This window comes from Monopterus albus, unplaced genomic scaffold (genome assembly GCF_001952655.1).
Source record: "Monopterus albus unplaced genomic scaffold, M_albus_1.0 scaffold144.1, whole genome shotgun sequence".
NCBI lineage: Eukaryota > Metazoa > Chordata > Actinopteri > Synbranchiformes > Synbranchidae > Monopterus > Monopterus albus.
This window is the reverse complement of record NW_018128024.1, coordinates 941,459-959,815: the sequence shown is the minus strand read 5'-3', so window position 1 is coordinate 959,815 and position 18,357 is coordinate 941,459. Positions and strand designations below refer to the sequence as shown.

General features: G+C 42.2%; 1 protein-coding gene across 3 annotated transcripts in view; it reads right to left on the bottom strand.

Annotated features, from left to right (window-relative positions):
* sdk1b (sidekick cell adhesion molecule 1b) overlaps positions 1 to 18,357 on the bottom strand; it is a 255,116-nt gene that overhangs the window by 101,145 nt on the left and 135,614 nt on the right. For 2 of the 3 annotated variants that reach the window (XM_020614282.1, XM_020614283.1), the window contains one exon: positions 62 to 88. The exons of the other annotated variant lie outside the window; for it this stretch is intronic. In XM_020614282.1, coding sequence (XP_020469938.1) covers positions 62 to 88 — 27 coding nt within the window. The remainder of the gene's footprint in view (positions 1 to 61; positions 89 to 18,357) is intronic. 3 annotated transcript variants of the gene reach the window in all.

Sequence of the window (18,357 nt, the reverse complement as noted above, 5' to 3'; positions counted from 1 at the left end):
GAAAGAAGAAGCCGGAAAGAACGAGCAGGGCAGATAATGTAAATGTAAATGGGTTCTTTACCTGTTGACCCACGGTTCTTCTTGCCAACTGTCCGTCAGCCAGAGAGAATGAGATGAAAAGAAATGGGATGAAAAGGGAAGATAGGAAGTGGGGGGGGAAAGGAGAAAACAGGAGAGATATAATTTAGATTTCAAGTGTTTCCTCGGGGTGCAGCAAAAAGACACATTTAGCAAACATGTATAAAAAGAAGCAAAAGAAAATACAGGCTTTCGCAAATCAGCAGCTCTAAGGCATCTCAGAGTTGAGGAGGCAAACAGGAAAAGGAGACGCCTTTTCCTGAGAAGGGGAAAAAAAAAAACAAGTACAGAGAGAAAGCAAGAGACAGAAATGGATGAGAGCAGAAGAGAGAACGCCATGTTATCATGGAGTCCAGAGAAAGACGAGCTGTTTGCAGCCCATCCATCAACTGCCAGCTACCAAATTTGGTCTCTCTCATTCACTCCCCCCTCCCCACGCCTCTGCCTTTCTCCCTGTTTGTCAGAAGTTTGAGTACCAAGACTGTAGGCTGCGAGAAAATGATGGCACTGACATTCTACTGGCAGAAACTCTACGTTCACTGTCCATCTATCAGTACACTATCCCCTCACTATTCAGTCATGTATTCACCACTTGAATACAGGGTGTGTGTCTCGATCTGAGTGTGATAAAGAATGTGTGTCAGGGCCTTAATTTAGATTCTGACGTATCACATCAGAATCAGTGCAAAGTTTGTTCAGGCTGTGCGACACACTATATATGGGACAAGTAATGAAGAGTGAGTGTGAGAGTGTTTATATTGTTTTTGTGGGAAATAAAGATTAATGTGTTATGGACAAGGGCTGGGTATTGAACCTCCAAATGTGATGGTACCCACTGAAATTTGTCTAAGTATTGAAAACTGTCAAGTACTGAGAGCTGACATTGAGTATGTGGTCAGATTCACAGTTTACTTTTTCTTTAATCACACTGAATCTGATTTAAATCACAAGTTTGTTGGCAGTTCAGACAGAACTTTATTTAGGAAAACTTCTACTGGCTGTTTGAAGATATTGTAGTCTACTGGGAAGTATTTTTAATATTTAGAGTACATTTATGCCCTTTTCAGACATGGGAAAACTGACACTGCCAGCTTCATCAGGAGGTTAAAGCAACAGCTTTCTGGCATTCAGACATATGTTGAGGTTCCTCATGGCTTCACTCAGACACAGACAGCGCCAGAGTACACGCACAACGTTTGGGGTACATCAAGTGATGTATAATGTATAGTGGCAGAGTGGTTACAGATATTATGCCACAGAAAATCAACATGTAGATTTTTAATATGTGGTCAGTCAATTTGGAAGTTTGCTCTGACAGTTTCAGAGATGTATCTGCTTCCCAGCATCCTACGTTAGTGAGTCATAATCCTGTTAATGTGACTGCATGCCGTTCAGACTTGTGCTGTTCTGAAAGTGATACATAAAGGTAAATAGGTCTGACCTAGTAAAACTGCCATCACAACATTTACGGTATAGTGACCAGGGTGCTCGTTCAGACGTGAAGGACTTGGATGCCGTCTGATTAACAGAAAGGAGTGCGTGTGTGAAAGGTGATGTAAATACATGAACAATATATTAGTAAAAACCTCAGATAATCTAATGAGGATCTCCTTGGATCTGGACACGATGTGACACGTGTGTGTGCGCGACTGTGGTTCAGTGGGTAGAGCGGTCGTCTCCCAACAGGGGGCGGAGGCGGAGCCAATCCCGGCCGGCAATCAGGCGAAGAACGTACACCCTGGACAGGTCGCCAGTCCATCGCAGGGCTAACACATAGATGAACAATCACACACACGCACTCCTATGGGCAATTTAGAGAGGCCAATCAACCTAAGCTGCACGTCTTTGGACTGTGGGAGGAAGCCGGAGTACTCGGAGAGAACCCACACAAGCACAGGGAGAACATGCAAACTCCACACAGAAAGGTCCCGGGTGGGGCCCGAACCCAGAACCACTGCGCCACCGTGCTGCCCCTGTGTGTAACATATTTGGCCAAATAAAGGTGATTATTATAAGTCTCTGTCTTTCAGATACAGATATTGGTACTGAAGCTCAAACTGAAGCTCAAACCTAAACACATCCACTTAAGAACTTCTGCTGTTAAAAAGCAATACTGGGAAGTCTATAAGAGTCTGAAAGGTGGTCAACACACACACACACACACACACATAAATACAAACAGACACACTAACAAAAATGCTGGCTTTGGTCTGGGGGACAAATAATTTTGCATGTGTATTCAAATGATGTGTCATACTGAGTCATCCTCAGTTTCAAAAGATAACAGAGAAACAATGGGGACAACAGAGAGCGCAAGCGAGAGTGTGTGCGTGTGTGTGTGTTCGCAGCACAAAGCATCTGACGTTCATGAAGCTGAATCCACTAAACACATTTTCCAGTAACTTCCACTTCCCTCATTGTTTTCCGAAGCCTTTCAAATGCCCTGGATCATTTGTCTTAATCAATGTGTTTACTGATGCGCATGTCACAGCAGATAACAGATCACCGAGTGAAGCTTCCCTGATCCGAATCTTAGCTCCAAATGCAACAACACACAATCCCTCCACAGTACCACTAAAAGCTCAAATGATTGAAACCATCTTACAATAATTGTATTATTTTTAAGTTGAGATGTTTGGCACCTCAGCTCATGTTTAATAAAAAACAAAGAGGTTTGACAGACCATAGTGAAAACACAGGGTCCAAAGTCCAATCACATTGCAACAAAAATTATTACAGCCTAGGGCTATCACTTTTTATTTGAATTTCTATCATTCATTTGAACGTGGTTAAAATAAGAACCAATACGAACTGTAATGACCTGTTTGAATTCAACAATGTACGCTATGTCACTAAGTGCAACAAACCGTTTGATGTAATTTGCCTTGTGGTCCAGAAGAGGACGTTCTTAAAATTCACCATCATCTTGACCAGTTACATGTCCTGTTGACCTCCCAGTGAATTAAGCTAGTAACATTATGTTTGCAAGGACAAAATGTGGGACAGTAACGAGCAAAGCTGTGGTGACTGGACAATAACAGCATCAAGGTAAATGGTGTGCCAACTCTGCAAAAAGCAGATGTCTAAACAAATACAACAACACATCTGAGGACTCGCCAACAGTCTCGCTGTCCAAGTGAGGCACTGAAGTTAATGTTAGCACAGTCCGTTTTACAGCCTTGCCCGACTGACGTACCCCTGCAGCTTTCTTGTCCTGAAGAAGACTGGAGGGTTGAAATATTGGCTAAATGTTCTAAACACATCAGTAAGCCTTCAGTGTGCGGTCATTTTTGATATTTTTCTGCCTATGTAGCATGTCATGGTATTGTAGCTAAGCTCTCCTTACCCAGCGCATAAATCAGCCAAAGCAGCGAGATGTACTGACTAATATAGATTTTAAAAATTAAATATTAAGTCCAACTCTGTACTTTGAATTGACGTGTGCGACAGCCATCCATTTCCAAGGTTAATTGCATGAACAAGGCTATAAATGAACCTGTGAACACCATATCCATCTCAGTTTTGGCCTGTGTCGTGTCTGGTGCGACACAGCTCCCAAGGACCTGCCTGAACAAGGTGGAAACCAGAAAGTAGTGTTAACGTTACAGCCACATCTAAACTGTAGCAGTTCATGTTAAATTACTGTGTTGTCTGCACTTTCGTAGTTGGTTTCAGCTGTTTTTTACGTGTTGCTGTCTAATGCTAAACTGTTTTACTTACCAGGAGTTTGCATTTTATTTAGTGTTACTCTTGTTGTTGTTGACAGAACTGACACTGGTTTACATTAAAGTGATGTGTTTAAAATAGAGTTTGAGCTGATGTGAAAATATTAGTGTGTATCTCAACCTTGAGTGTGATTTGTATTCATGAATTCACTATTGTGTATTCAGCTGCCTGGAGAACCCACAAACAAGCAGGTCACCATGTCCTCTGTGTGTGTGTGTGTGTGTGTGTGTACGTTTTTACACTACTTTGTGTTTGTGTACAGTAGGGAGTATGTATAGTATCTATGTGTTATGCCTGCTCTTCAGTGCATCAATCCTGTGTGTTGTACTTGTCCTTTTGTGTGTGTGAAGGTTGTTGTTGATATGTGTGCCATGTCTTAATGTGTTAATCTCCCAGCCAACCTGTGCAGGTGCTGAACCTTCGGTCTCCAGCTGCGGGTCACCTATTTGCCGTGGCACCTCCATGCCCTCCATGACTCACCCCTCCTCCCCTCTCTCGACACACAAACACCTCTGCCGGGCCATGCTTCCTTCCTTCCCTCTGACTACGTGCGAGCAGACACCCCTCGCCCTCAGTGACAACCTATCCTCCTGCTCAGCCTCATTTCGTTCTCCATATCCACCCACACTGGCATCCACTGTCACACTTCCCCAAGTGAAAGACTTTTTTTTTAGCAACACGTTGGGGTATTTTCTTCCTCTCTCTCGGCTGTTTTAAACCCAGTGTTCAACCTCAAAACCCTTACCATTCCAATTTAGCCTGTCAATCTCACTCTTCCTTCTCTCTGTTCCTGATACTCACTCTAAAACACACACACACACACACACACACACACACACACACACACACACTCAGTTTATGTTTCGTAGTCCATGGGGACTTTACACTGACTTACATGCATTTCCTGTAGACTAACCCTAACCTTAACCAGAACCACTACTTGCCTAACCCTAACCCTGACCCTAACCTTAACCTAACCCTAACCTCATCCTAACCCTAAACCATGTTGCCACCCTAAAATTCAATTTCTTGCCCATGGGGACCTCAATTTAGGTCCCCACCATGAAATGGGTCCTCATGAGTTGGTATGGAGTCAGGAAGAAGTCCCCACGTAGCAGGAAAAACACGTCCACACACACACACACACACACACACAGATGCACACTTATTAGGAGTTCATATCAATGGATATACATATGTAACACTCCAATTTCCACATACACAGAGAGAATAACACATGGACTCGACTTATCGACGCCCAAACACACACACAAATACATCCAGCCAAATAATAATTAGCTGACTGGAGTGTTGACCTTGGACCTTGGAGAAATTCCTGACAGACCTAGATAATAAAATTTCACAGTCTGAACGCTTCCCCTCTGGGCACCCAGTAGTCTGTCTCACTTTGTTAAATCTGACAAGAATTGATGACAGTTATCATTTATACGCAGCAAATAAACAGCAGTAAGTAGATTTACATAATAAACGTTGGTCGTCACACCCCACACTCTTCCACCTCTTACTCAGAGTCTCCTACCCCTGTAAATGTGGACTTCTGGAAGGTTACATCTTCCAGCTGTCTGCCTGTCTGTACCGAACACTAGCGCCAGTTGACCTTTCCAATTTACCATGTCAGTCATGCACACAGACACACACACACAGCCGGTATGCCCAACCCAGTCTCCCTGTACACGTATAGGTAAAAGTTGGTGTCAATCATCCTTGTATGAAATCCCAAATGTCACCAGGGTTTGACATTCTCTTTGCTCACTGTCTGAAACAAAAAAGGTTATCTTACCCTGCCTTCCTCTTTAGTTTTTCATTTCCCTCTCTTGACTTCCTTTTCTTATTTAATTTGTACACTCCTCTCTTTTCATCATATTTCTTTAGATCGGAGGTTTATTTGTGCCCAAACAGAAGCCTGCACTCAAACGCCTACCAGAAATAAAAACCCACCAATCCCTTGTTAAGCGTTACTTTTTATCACCTCAAGACTCAAAGTGCAAAGAAATGAGGCAATGAATAAAAATGTGCCATTAAAAGTGATAAACAAATAAACATTCAGCCTCAAAGAGAAACAACACAAGTAAAAGGGAAATGGAAAAAACAAAAAAACAAAACAAAAGTACCATATAATGAAAATGGGAAATCAATGTAGATGTTCAGTGCATACTGTGAGCCTAATGATGGTATGAAACAAGAGATATAATTTCCAATTCAAAAGAAGAGTGATACTTCCACAAGTCTGAGCCTCTGCTAGGAGATGGAGAGAAAACAGGAAGCCTCTGTGCAGGACAAACTCAAGAATATTACAGAAAAAGTGAGGGATGAAAGACAAGTCTTAGACTGGAAAGTAGATGTCAAGTGTGGCTTGATAACGGACCGCAAGAAACAAGAAGAGGAGATGCTTCATTACTAAATCAAGCTGTTCCCTCCCTGACCCTCCCTTCATCTAGAATGCAACAGGGTAATCCTCTGTATCACACTCCTTTTTCACTGTCACCCCTTCTCTATACCTCTCTCCTATCGCTTCTCTCTGTCCCAGAAACTGGAACAATGGTGTCTCAGAGACTCAGCATAGGTAAACAAGGCTCGTATATGAGAATACTACATTTTAAGTGCCACCTTTAGATAAAAGTGGTATTCCAGCTGAATGTTCAGCGATCCCAGCTTTTGATTTAGTCCATTCATTTACTACATGTCAGCGAGTGAATGGACGAGGCCTGGAGGAATGCGACAGATCAATGGAGGGTAGCATGTCCTGGTATTTCCTCAGGCACTTCCTTTAAGGGTAAGACGCTCACTCACAAGTTCACAGTCTTTGGAGCAGAATAACAATATGAATACTGTAATAACAATTTACTGATCTCCTTTGGGAAACTCTCATGGAGAAAAATCGCATGTTATTGCACCACAACATTGTCAGTTAGGATCATTTTGCTGTTAAAGCCCCTTTAAAGAGATTCTGGGCTGTTCCAGACTAATCTGGAGATTAGTTATTAGTTTTTTGGGTTAACGAGTTGCTTTACATAACAGTAAAGATGACAACAGGAAATGTCATTTTCTTCTTCATTTTTCTTTTTATTTTGGTGAAAGTCATAAAGTCGAGCCACTTTCACACAAAGAGTAATTACATCATTTCCTGTCACCATCTTTGCTTATATTAGATGAATAGACAAAACTGAGACACTGATTAAAATGATATTTTTCCTGGACTGGACCGGATTGTTTTTAATTCCACATTGTAAGAAGAGTCTATGGGGATTCGGAAAATACCTTCAGAATTTGGATGAGTGTTATGAAAAGACGGTACGGACTTACAACATTTGGCAAATCTCCAAATGCTCAGGGAAGATTATCTCTGTGGCATGAGTGTATATAATACATGAGAGTCACAAGCTGGTTGGTTAACATATACCAATCTCATACAGTGTGACATGCAATGAACTTCCACGATTGTTAGTATCTCACAGTTTATAGGCGTCTTTAAATAATTGTTTAAGCAGTGAATGGACTTCAATTCACTTTAATGGCCACACATCCAGGCTGGCAGATCCCAGTACAGCGTGTTCAGTAACAGCTCAAAGACACAATCATATCAGATATCACAATACACACAGCACAACAGTTACATGGAGACTGACAGGGGGACCATAAATGGCTAAGGATTAAATGAGTTCAAAGTCTGTATGGCAGTGGGGAAAAACAGTTTGAAGCTCATTTGTCCTGGACAGCGGTGATTTTTAGCGCCTCCTGGAGGGTGGCAATAAGATTATTAAGATTAGACTCTCCACACATAGAGAAACAGCTGTTATCACCAACTTACAGACACTTCTAAATTCTATGCAACCAGAGAGGAACATGTTAAAAGACTGAGTTAATGCAGAGGACAACACGCTGGGCGATGCTTAGGCTATGACTATATTTGACTAAATCCTGCCACAACATAAATTCTTGAGTTGCTATTTTATGCTATAATCCACATGGAAAAGGGAAAGAAACAGAGTGAGGGTTATAAACTAGCCATGAGTTTATAAAATGCCAGAAAAACAGTCCAAGCTGTCCATCAATATTTCCCAGAGCCAAGGCTACTGCTTCAAATTGCCTGCTTTGTCAGACCGACAACTAAAAATACAGGAAAGAGAAACAGAAAATGACTACTAAAAGCATCCTGCAGAATCACAGCTGTGCATTTTCTGTTTTCCTGAATGTGAGCCATGCCTCTTGTGCAAATACACTAATTGCCTGCAAACAAAGCCATATTGAATTGTTTTGTGCTCGGCTCTTACTGCAACCACGAACAAGCAAATGGACAAAAAGATCTCCCTCTTACAAACACACTGACTGACTCGGTTTCTGCTAGTACAAGTGGCCCATATGTGTGTTCTCGTGTCTTTATGCCTTTGTATATATGTAAAGCGATTTCTCGCTGGGACAAGAACAGTTAGGGTCCGTGTCTGATTAATGCTTTAACTGATTAAGTGGTTCAGAGATTGATTAGTTGGGCCTGGCTATAACCGAGTCATTAGAGCAGAGACAGATCAGTGTGATCTGGCTGCAGCTGTTCCACCTTGCTACAGACAGAATGACGTGGCTCACAGTACGTCTGTCTGTGGCTCACAGTACGTCTGTGTGCACATTATGTGAACACATGTCTCTCTTCAATCACTCCAAACAACCAGACAGATGAGGAGGGAGGTAAGTAGGGATGAGGAGGAAGGAGGAGAGGGGTGGAAACTATTTTTGGATTAAAAGCCCTGTTGATCTATTCCTGTTTTCAGCAGCATGTAAAAGTCTTCAACTTTTATACTCTGCCTCTCTTTCTTCCTTCATATCTATCTCCATCGTTTTGTATTTTGCACTTGCTCACTGCCTGCCTCTTTCTCTCTGACTTTCCCTGGTGCCTGATCCCTCTCTGTCCTCCTCTCTTCTCCACCCAGCATAATCTCCCTTCTTCCTCTTTAAGTCTCTTCTTCTTTCACTAATTCTTATCAAGTACTTTACTCACCCTAAAACTCTGATAAAAAGCACCACCTAATGCACACGCTGATAACGCAGGGGACAAGAGGACAACTTATGTAAGCCTGTGTGTGTGAATTAGTAAATGGGTGTGAAATGTGGCTGTATTTTAGAGAGGCTTTAACAAATGACGACATCCCAGAAAACATGTACTTTCAGACCACGGTGTCAGATCAACATGTACAAGCTAATGAACAAATGGGATATACAGTACATGTGAATTTAAGCATTTGTAAAAATGAATACATGTTGATTAGTGTGAAAATGCAAAACATTAGCGAGTCCATTAGGGATGTCCCAATCTAGGGTTTTGGATCAGATACAATCAGATTCCTTTAATAATAACTATCTGCTGATACTGATTCCGATTCTTTTTCAGGAGCTTCTTGATCCTTGGTTCTTGATACTAGATCTGATCCTGGTTGTAAAATATTGTTCATTAGCTTAAATTATTGATATGAATAAAGAATAACTGGGAGCAGGACAACACATTCTTAGAGCTGGAGATTCATCACAGGGCAGATACTAACTAGTACTTTGTGTCCGTATGTGAACACAGTTTGTGTAACCAGTCCAGTTCAAATATCCCTGTCTGACAATTTAATAATTCTGCATTAACAAAAGGTGGCAGCTGTCGTAGGACTACTGGACAAAAGCATAAAACTTGTGGTGTCTACACCAATAGCACAGCGTGTGCAGCACAGAACATCTTGCATGCACATCACAAGAGGCTTGTGCTCATGTCTATACCGGGCTTGTGTTCACTCGTGCATAGGAAGCACTTGGTGTAGAAGGACACACAGAGGAGCCTACAGAAACACAGTGGAAAAGGGAAAACCACAGTCCAAAACACCGATAAACATTACATAGTGAGGGAATGACTGGCTATACTTGAATGTATATGTGCAGTGTATCCAACCAGTAAATAAAAGCTCAGGATAGATCATGTGTTTTAGCTGTTTTGCTGGATGTGGTTCACTGTTTGGTGAAGTTGTGGTTGGAACGTGGTTGGATAAGAGGGTTGAGGTTGTGACCAATACCGATCTTGTCAAAAATGCTTGGATCAGAGCCAATACTGCTACTTCGTATTGGTTCGGGACATCTGCAGGGCCTATAAATCTGAATATGTGTAAGTAATAAAACTTCAGAAACTTCTCGTTATGTTTGTCTAAAAGTTGAGCTTGACAGTTCATTCTTAACCTTGGTAACAGCAGCGACAACTGAGCAAATATCTGCTGGAAAAGACGCTTTGCACTTGAGAATGCCTTGTCAACTGCCGTGTTCAAGGTCCAGAATGAGCTGCCGGGTTCGATCAACATACTGTATGTCTCTTTGTGCACAGTCTACATTATGTATCCACCCTTAGGATTTTGTGGTATGCTCTGATGTCCTAAAGTTACTTGGTGGGTGTCTTAATTTAACTTTGATACATACAACTGTGCAATAAATCAACTTAATATCTTCATCATGCAGAATCTGGTTATTGTAATAAAAGGATATATCCTAAAATGGCCTTTTCCTGTCATGATTCGGTTCCGTTTGCTTCCTGTCGTGCTTTTATTTTGACATTACTTCCTGTTCTTGTTTCACCACAGTTTCAGACTTTTTGTTTTAATCATCACTCACATTGTTTTCACCTGCTCCTCATTGATCACACCTGTTTTTCACCCCATTATAAGCAGCCTTCCCCCACCAGTAAGCTGCCAGATTGTTCTAGACTCCAGCTCTGACTCTCCAGCATTAATTCTTGCCTGACTTTCTAGTTTCTGACCCTGGATTTCTGTTTTTGACCACCGTGTATTGCCTTGCCCTTCTAACTCGGACTGCTTCTCTGTGTATTGGCTTATGAGACTTCCCTTTTGGACAGCGAGTTTTGGATTCCTTGGGTGTACGTGTTTGCTGGTTCTGACCCTGGACTGTATTATTGACCTGTAAGTGCTTTTGGTGGTTAAACCGTGTCTTGTATCATTTTTTGTTAGTGTCAATGCTCTTATTAAAGAGACGGTGTTTCTTTACTTATCGTCGTCTGGCTATTTAACTGAGTTCACCCACGACATTGTTGGCAGCTTCACACTCCGACCCTGACATTTCCAGATCTTAGGTGATGTCTTATAGTCAATTTATGAATTTATTTGCTTGTTCTACCTCGTAATATCTGCAAAGTCCAGTTGGAGGAACAGATTCATGTGTTTAAAGCTTATTAGAGACTAAAACACAGCACAGAGGTTTTTAATACTCACACACAGGATGTGACAACTCTGAAAAGTTACCCAGCAACTGTAACCTTCGGTCTCGATGATCTCAAAGTGAACAGCCAAAATATAGCATTCACGTTACAAAGTAATCGACCAGGAATGTACGACTGGCTGACACAGCACCATGAGGGGTGATGTAACACCAGATCTAACTTCTTTATCACGTGATGCTGCGTCGTTTTGGTGGAGCCCCCTGCGGTGCCGTTCTCCACTATGTAACGTGAATGAATGAATGACTGGCTGCGATTTTTCACTCAGGGTAATTGTCTGTGTGAAGCCAGCCTAAGCAATTACTCAGTGTAAATTCCGAATCGAGACAGATCTACAAAAAGAATACATTTGTACAATGGCTTGTATTAAACAAGTTCAGATTCAGCATCTTGCTCAAGGACACTGCACTTTAGGTCAACCTGCTCTACCTCCTGAGCCACAGGGACAACAAGCTAAACAGTTTCTCAACTGAATTACCATAAATTGTATAAATATATACAACGACAGAAAATGCATCCATATTGCTGCCTACACTCTGCCGCTGATCATCTTCTCCCTCCTCAGCATTTCATCATCTCTCATCCTATTTACCCATCCTTTATCTTTCTTCTGTTCCTTCGATCCAATCTTTCCTCTGCCACCCGGCCACATCATTCACCAGCTCGATTTCCCCCCTCAATCTCTCTTTTTCTCTCCCATTTCTATTGCTTCAAATTAACATCTGCTGACTGGCCTGCTTCTCCAAAAGCTTATTACACCCTGCAGGAACCACTGACACACAGAGACAATCAGTGTGTTCGCAAGAACAATAATATTTCATTTATGTTCTGGGGCCGCTGAAAACGGTTTATGAAAACCCTGTGCTGATACAAGCTGGCATATGAACAGCGTATCCTGTCGGGCTGCTCAGTTTGGAGCCTCACACACTTTCATACCGTGATGACTGTCAAAATAAAGCACCACTGCAGAACACAGTGGGAAAATTGTACAACGTCTGTCTGCACGTGCACTGCATCCAACATGAGGCTTTAGCTGGGAAAAAAAAAGCTCCTTTTCAGAAAACAACGTTCATGCACATTCACCGACTGACACACGAACTCAGTCTTGGGTCACAGGGTGTATAGCGAGGTGGCACACAGTTGTGTTACTGACAGGATCATTAAAAACACAAGCACCACGATACTTGTCTGCACACTTGACACTCATTCAGTGGCCCATGTGTGTTTCATGTGCATTTTCTCTCCTTAAGAGAACAGAGACATTATCTCTTCCCAGTATCTGTCTGGAGATGTGCATTAGTCAGCCTCGGTACATCAACTACTGTATGCCTCGCCTACATCTTCCACAATAACAACGCATTCCTCCATCCTCCCGCTTGTTCTAGTAGATGGTGCCACACTTCTCAACAAATGTATCAACACAGGAAATTGTCCCATCTGTTTCCTTCTCTTTTTTTGCTGTGAGACTTACTGATGTATGAAAAAACACACACAGGGTTTGAACCAGAGCGCTCCAGTGCAGCCAGGAACATTCATAAAGTAGCACGTAATTCTCTTGTCACTATAACCTCCTCAGTGAAATCAAGGCTGGATTCATGCTGTCAACAAACTTCACCTGACTGCTAATACTAACACATGGCAACACATGGCTGAAATCCCAATTATTTAACATTTTGTTCATCACATTAGTTCCTGGGACCTATGAACATTTTAGGGTGAGCTTCACCTTTTCTTGACAGCAACTATCAGGAGACCAAGAGCTGTCATCAAATCCAATATTTTCAGATCTAATTATCTGTTGAGACTTCCAAAAGTAAACAGCTCCATAACATCCTCCACTAAACACTTTTGGATATAGCTGTTAGAATAATGACAAGTTATAAGAATAAATATACATTTCTAAGAGCACTTCTCATATCATTTTGCAGCGTTCACTGTACAGTTTATACACTGCTATTTATTGTCCACCTTGAATGGAGCAGTGACCCACTGGAAAGCTACTACTAGGCCTGACCCTGTCCCGTATAATCCACACACAGTTATTTGAAGTGAGACTAAAACTTTCAGACTTTCACTGTCCCCTCTTCCTCTGCCTCTGCCTCCTTTACCTCCACAGCCTCTGATTCTTCAAAACCAGCTACATCCAACCTGTGTGACGTTCCTCTTCCACTGGACACCTCTCTCACTACCGGCCTTTTTGTTGCCTTCTGCTTGTCTATGATAGAGGATTTGAAGACAGTCTGTGTGGGCATATGTCTGCAAAATGCTCAATCAGAACCATGTACACGGGCATCCATCTTAATCTGTTTCATAATGCTGTAAAACATGCCTGCAATTAAATCCATAACTAGGTGGAACAAGCAGAGCATACGGACACAGCCACACACCGAGACACAGTTTGCTTGTCATACTGACACAGCCCATGAGTCAGTACCCTGTCCGTCCTTACATCTCTCCATCTCTCTGTCTGCTCACTGGGGTTTTAATTATAGAACCACAGAGGAGCCTCATTATACAGTGAGAAGGGACTGAGAGAGACAGAGGAAACAGGCAGAGAGCGGAGACTGGGAACAACAGGGAGATGTCTGATCCCTTTGCAACTGAAATACTGAATATAATAATTCCTGACACCACCGGTTGTAGAAGGAATTAATCAAAGCACTGATTCATCAGCCAAGCCTCTTTATGAAAACGTATCAAACATGCATGTGTGTGCTCCACATCTGTAGACTTCAAATTACCAGACTTTGAGTAAAAAAAAGAGATCACTGCGGTCCTAATGTGTCCTCACATAAGGTTTGATCTTTCAAATTAACCTAGCAGGCAGAAGGTCAGAGCGATTCTGGTAAGTGTTCTGATAAGGATGATTATCTACATTAGAGCCCTTGGACAACCTGAATACAGGCTTCCTAAGCAACCACTACTTCAAAAGGCTCAACTCAGGCCGGACCAGAGTTTCTCCACAGCATACAAAGAATTACATAACCTCATACGTCACTAACTTTAGAATTTCACAGCATGAAAATCCTGTAGCTCACACTGAACTATAAAATCTAAAACCTGCCATCACAAAACAGGACCTGGTGCACTGAGCAGAGCGAGTCCTGTGCATCCACTACAACAGACTATGGGTAAGGATCCAAATAACAATCATTATAACATCAACTTTTAATCATTTAGGCACTTGGACATCACAAAGACTGACTTTTAAAATCTTTGAAACATGGTTAAAATTCTGTCTTTTGGCACGTTGGCAGAAACCCTAATTCAGTTTTGTGTCATCCAGACATTTTATTCTCAGGCCTGCCACATAGTAGTACCAAAGGTCTCCAGGAGGTTCGGTAGGCTGCAGCTAGAACTTGAACTAAATCTGTAAAATTCGACCGCAATACACCAATTTTAGCCTCCCTCCAGTGGCTCCTGATCCAAGTCAGATCAGACTTTAAGGTGCTTCTAATGACAAACATAATCCTAATGGGCATGTCCCTTCATATTTGTCTAATCTCCTTAAAGCTTGTATTTCATTCCACACTCTCCCCTTTTAGAATGCAGGGTTCCTGTCTGTCCTCAGTTACACAGAAGCCTGCAGGGCCTTTTCCTTTCACTCCTCCTCCATCTGGATTAACCTCCCTGCTGACGTCAGACAGTCTGAGTCACTTGAGGCATTTAAATCCAAACATAAAACTCATCCAACATAACTTTCAATGAGTGGCACGGTCCTAACACCTTCTTGCTTTGTATTTGCTGCTATTCACCCACTGGTGGGTTTCAGTCTTATTATACTGTATCTATTAACATGTGGTTTGTCCTTCAGGAGTCCCAGCCTCCCCCACTTATTTTGTTAATCTTCTGTTCATTTGTTCATTCCCTTTATCATCAGTTTGCTTCCCTAAATGTGTGAATGATGTGTTCGGGCAAATTTGTGATTTGTGATATTGGGCTACAAAAATAAAAACTGACTTGACTTCCCCATATTTGACCTGATAAATATTACTATATTTGAAGAATAAGAACAAGTTCATCTTTAGCATATTTGGTCAAAATTTAAGCATGATCATCAGTTTTCAAAACACTAATTCATTATAAACACTAAGCATGAGTCCAAAAAGTACAAACACGGTTTGCATACCCCAGTCAATCAGATACAGTAGCACCGTTAATTTAGTTGAGGCACTTTTTGAATTGACCACAGGAGAATAACACGCTCAGGCATGTTGGCTATGCTTTCTGCAGAGTGGAATAGTCATTCAGCTTCAGGTTGCGTCTCTCACAGACGACATTCCACCGACAAATTTTTGTTTCTTTCTGGATTATCCACACACGCCAGACCTCTCCTTTTTTGCCTTTGGTTGAGTGTGATGTCTAAACATGGGAAACAGTTTGAAAATGGCATTACTATGATATCATTTAACACTGTCCTTTACAAAATCAAATTCACATCAGAGAGCTGCTGTGGTTTGCACTCGCAGTTGGACACCATCCAAAAAGATTCTCTGTACAAGAAGAAACGTGTTAGCTGACAGGACAAAAGTCGACCAACTGAAGATATCTGTGAAATCTTTCAGCCACCGAGGAAATCTGCAGCCAAACACTGTCAAATTCTGCTGGTAATTAATTAAGAGCAGTCATTTGAGAGAGGGAGAGGGAGGAAAGAGATCCTGTGTCACTGTTCAGTGTGTACACCTGTGCTTGTACCAGGGGATGTTGTTGCTACACAGCTTTCAATTTGGCATTTGTGTTGTTGTTAGGGGTCACCAGCCAAAAAAGTCTGAGAAAGCATCACACTCCATGCATCTGTGTTCTCCCCTCACTGGTTTGACTAACATCTCCTGGGACATATTCCCTAACCAACACTAGAAGCCGCTCCCGTAGAGCCCGCTGAGGCAGACTGTGGCACGGATCATTATGTTGTCATGTTGGTTAAAAAGGTTTCTATGGTGTTCCTTGAAGCCGACCAAGGCACGGTGCAGCAAAGCACGAGCTGCGGCACTGGAAACAGCCTGGCTGCACACAGGAATACAGGGGATTCTCTGATCCCACGTTTAAGCTTTTAAATGAGGGCTGGAAGGTGTCAGAGTCAGCGACACTACAGTGCACTAACACATCCATACAGAAACGCACACATGCACACAAACCACACAGATTTCACCTCACAAAAACACACACACACACACACACACACACACACTCTCTCTCTCTCTCTCCAGAGACGCTAAAATACCTCCAATTAGACGCGCCACAGAACAACTGGGATGGGACCTGGAGCAAAGACACACACAAACACACATACACACATGGATGCTCAGTAGACACACAGTTGCACACATGCACGAAAGATCCACGCCAGGCTCTCATTTAAAAGTCAGTGATGTGGAAAGGAAACATCTGGAAGGGAGATGATTAGAGAAAAAAAAACAAATGACACACACACACAAAATAACGCAAACATTGTCACTGAGCACACACATTTAAACAGGTTTCAGTGTTGATCAAATCCTTCAAAACCTGATTTCTTACAAGCTTTTTAAAGAAAGAGTAAGTTGTGTGTCAAATGCTTCAAGTAAAACATATTCCTCATCTTATCTCTTATCTTTTATGTTCCCAGAAGATACCCTGAGCGAATATGTGATACTGATTGTGTGTGTCTGGGTTATCTCGAGGTCGGCTGAGTCAGACGCTACACAAGTCTATTCTTCAGCTCCTGACAAAGGCTACTCTGTCACTTCTCGGGCTGCAGGGCGACAGGCCCTATTTGATGGAAGCGGGGGAACGAGGATAAACGTGTGAAATAGAGTGATGTAAAATGGCAGACACCAGGGGAGTCTCTGACAGGAGGCGTAATCAAACTCAGACAGGCTCTCCTCCAATCACCAAGTCGAGGTAATCAAACTCAGACTCCCACACCCTTTCCAACACACATACTTAATGATGGTTATGAAAGGATATTTCACAATGCACTGTTGCACTTGGAGTCAATCTGTTCCTGAGCTCTCTTAACAACACTCTCTCCTGAAACTCTTTTGCATCACTACCTTTTGTGTCACTACACTCCTCTATATTTTTTTCTGTATTCAAAATCACTGTATACAGTACTTTACAAAATAAGTGCCTACAGCAGAATGAAATTCAAAGCTCAAATCTTTACGGAGTAGAGCTGCTGTAAGAAGTTTCAAAGATGAGCTGCACATTTTCAAATCTCCTTTAACTTTCTACTATTTAAGAAAACTTATTTCTAGAAACTCTGGCCTTGTTTAGACTTGGTATTAAAATGTGTCTCGGTGATCCGAATGCAAGTGGACAGCAGAGACACATCACCGCTGACACCTGTCAACACACATGTGTCTCCAAGGTGTCCGGCTGACCGCTTGTGTTCGGATTTCACTACTGCTGCGACACTTCTGCTTAAATTTCAAATGGCCACGGGCATAATTATTACTTCAGTCTGTTACCAGACAAATGCCAGTTGTCTCCCTGGCAAAAGTAGAAGAAGAAGACGAGTGTCAGATTTCTGCATGGATTATTATGAAAGCTTTCACAATGCACCGATGGATCTGTATCGGACGTTTCTCTCCATGTAGACTTGTCTTCGGTGTTGGCGCACTCTCACCAAAGCAGCCTCGACAGAGATCCATCAGGGCACATTAGTTTTAAGAGGTTTCAAGGTCAAAGGTCAAAGTGTTTATTTGTCATATGCACAGTTAGGAAATGTGTTTCCCTGTACAATGAAATTCTTACTTTGCCATCCACATGAATGCCACAAAATACAAATGAAATATAAAGTAGATAAATAAGTAACACAAAATCTAAGGCACTTTAAGCAGCAAATGCAGCAATATTATAAAAATATCTAAGAATATAAGAGAATGTATGCTGCATGGGAGCAGCATGTGCAGCAGTCAACAGTCATTGTGCAATTATGCATGTGCAAACTGAGAATGTAAACAGTACAGGTCGTCAGTACATGACGTATTTCCTGGTAATAAACTCCTCAGCTGTTTAGGAGTCTGATGGCAGAGAGAAACAGAGTTTTTCAGTCTAGTGGTCCTGCATTTCACACTTCTAAACCTCCGGCCAGAGAGTAGGGAGGCGAACAGTCCATGCTGGGGGTGGGTGGGGTCCTTGAGGATGGAGGCAGCTTTCCTATGCACCCTGTGGGGGTGAATGCTCTGCAGAGAGGGCAGTGGAGTCCTGGTGATCTTCTCCACAGTCTTTACCACTCTCTGCAGGCTCTTGCAGTCCATAGCAGTAGTGCTGCCATACCAGACAGTGATGCAGCTGGTCAAGAT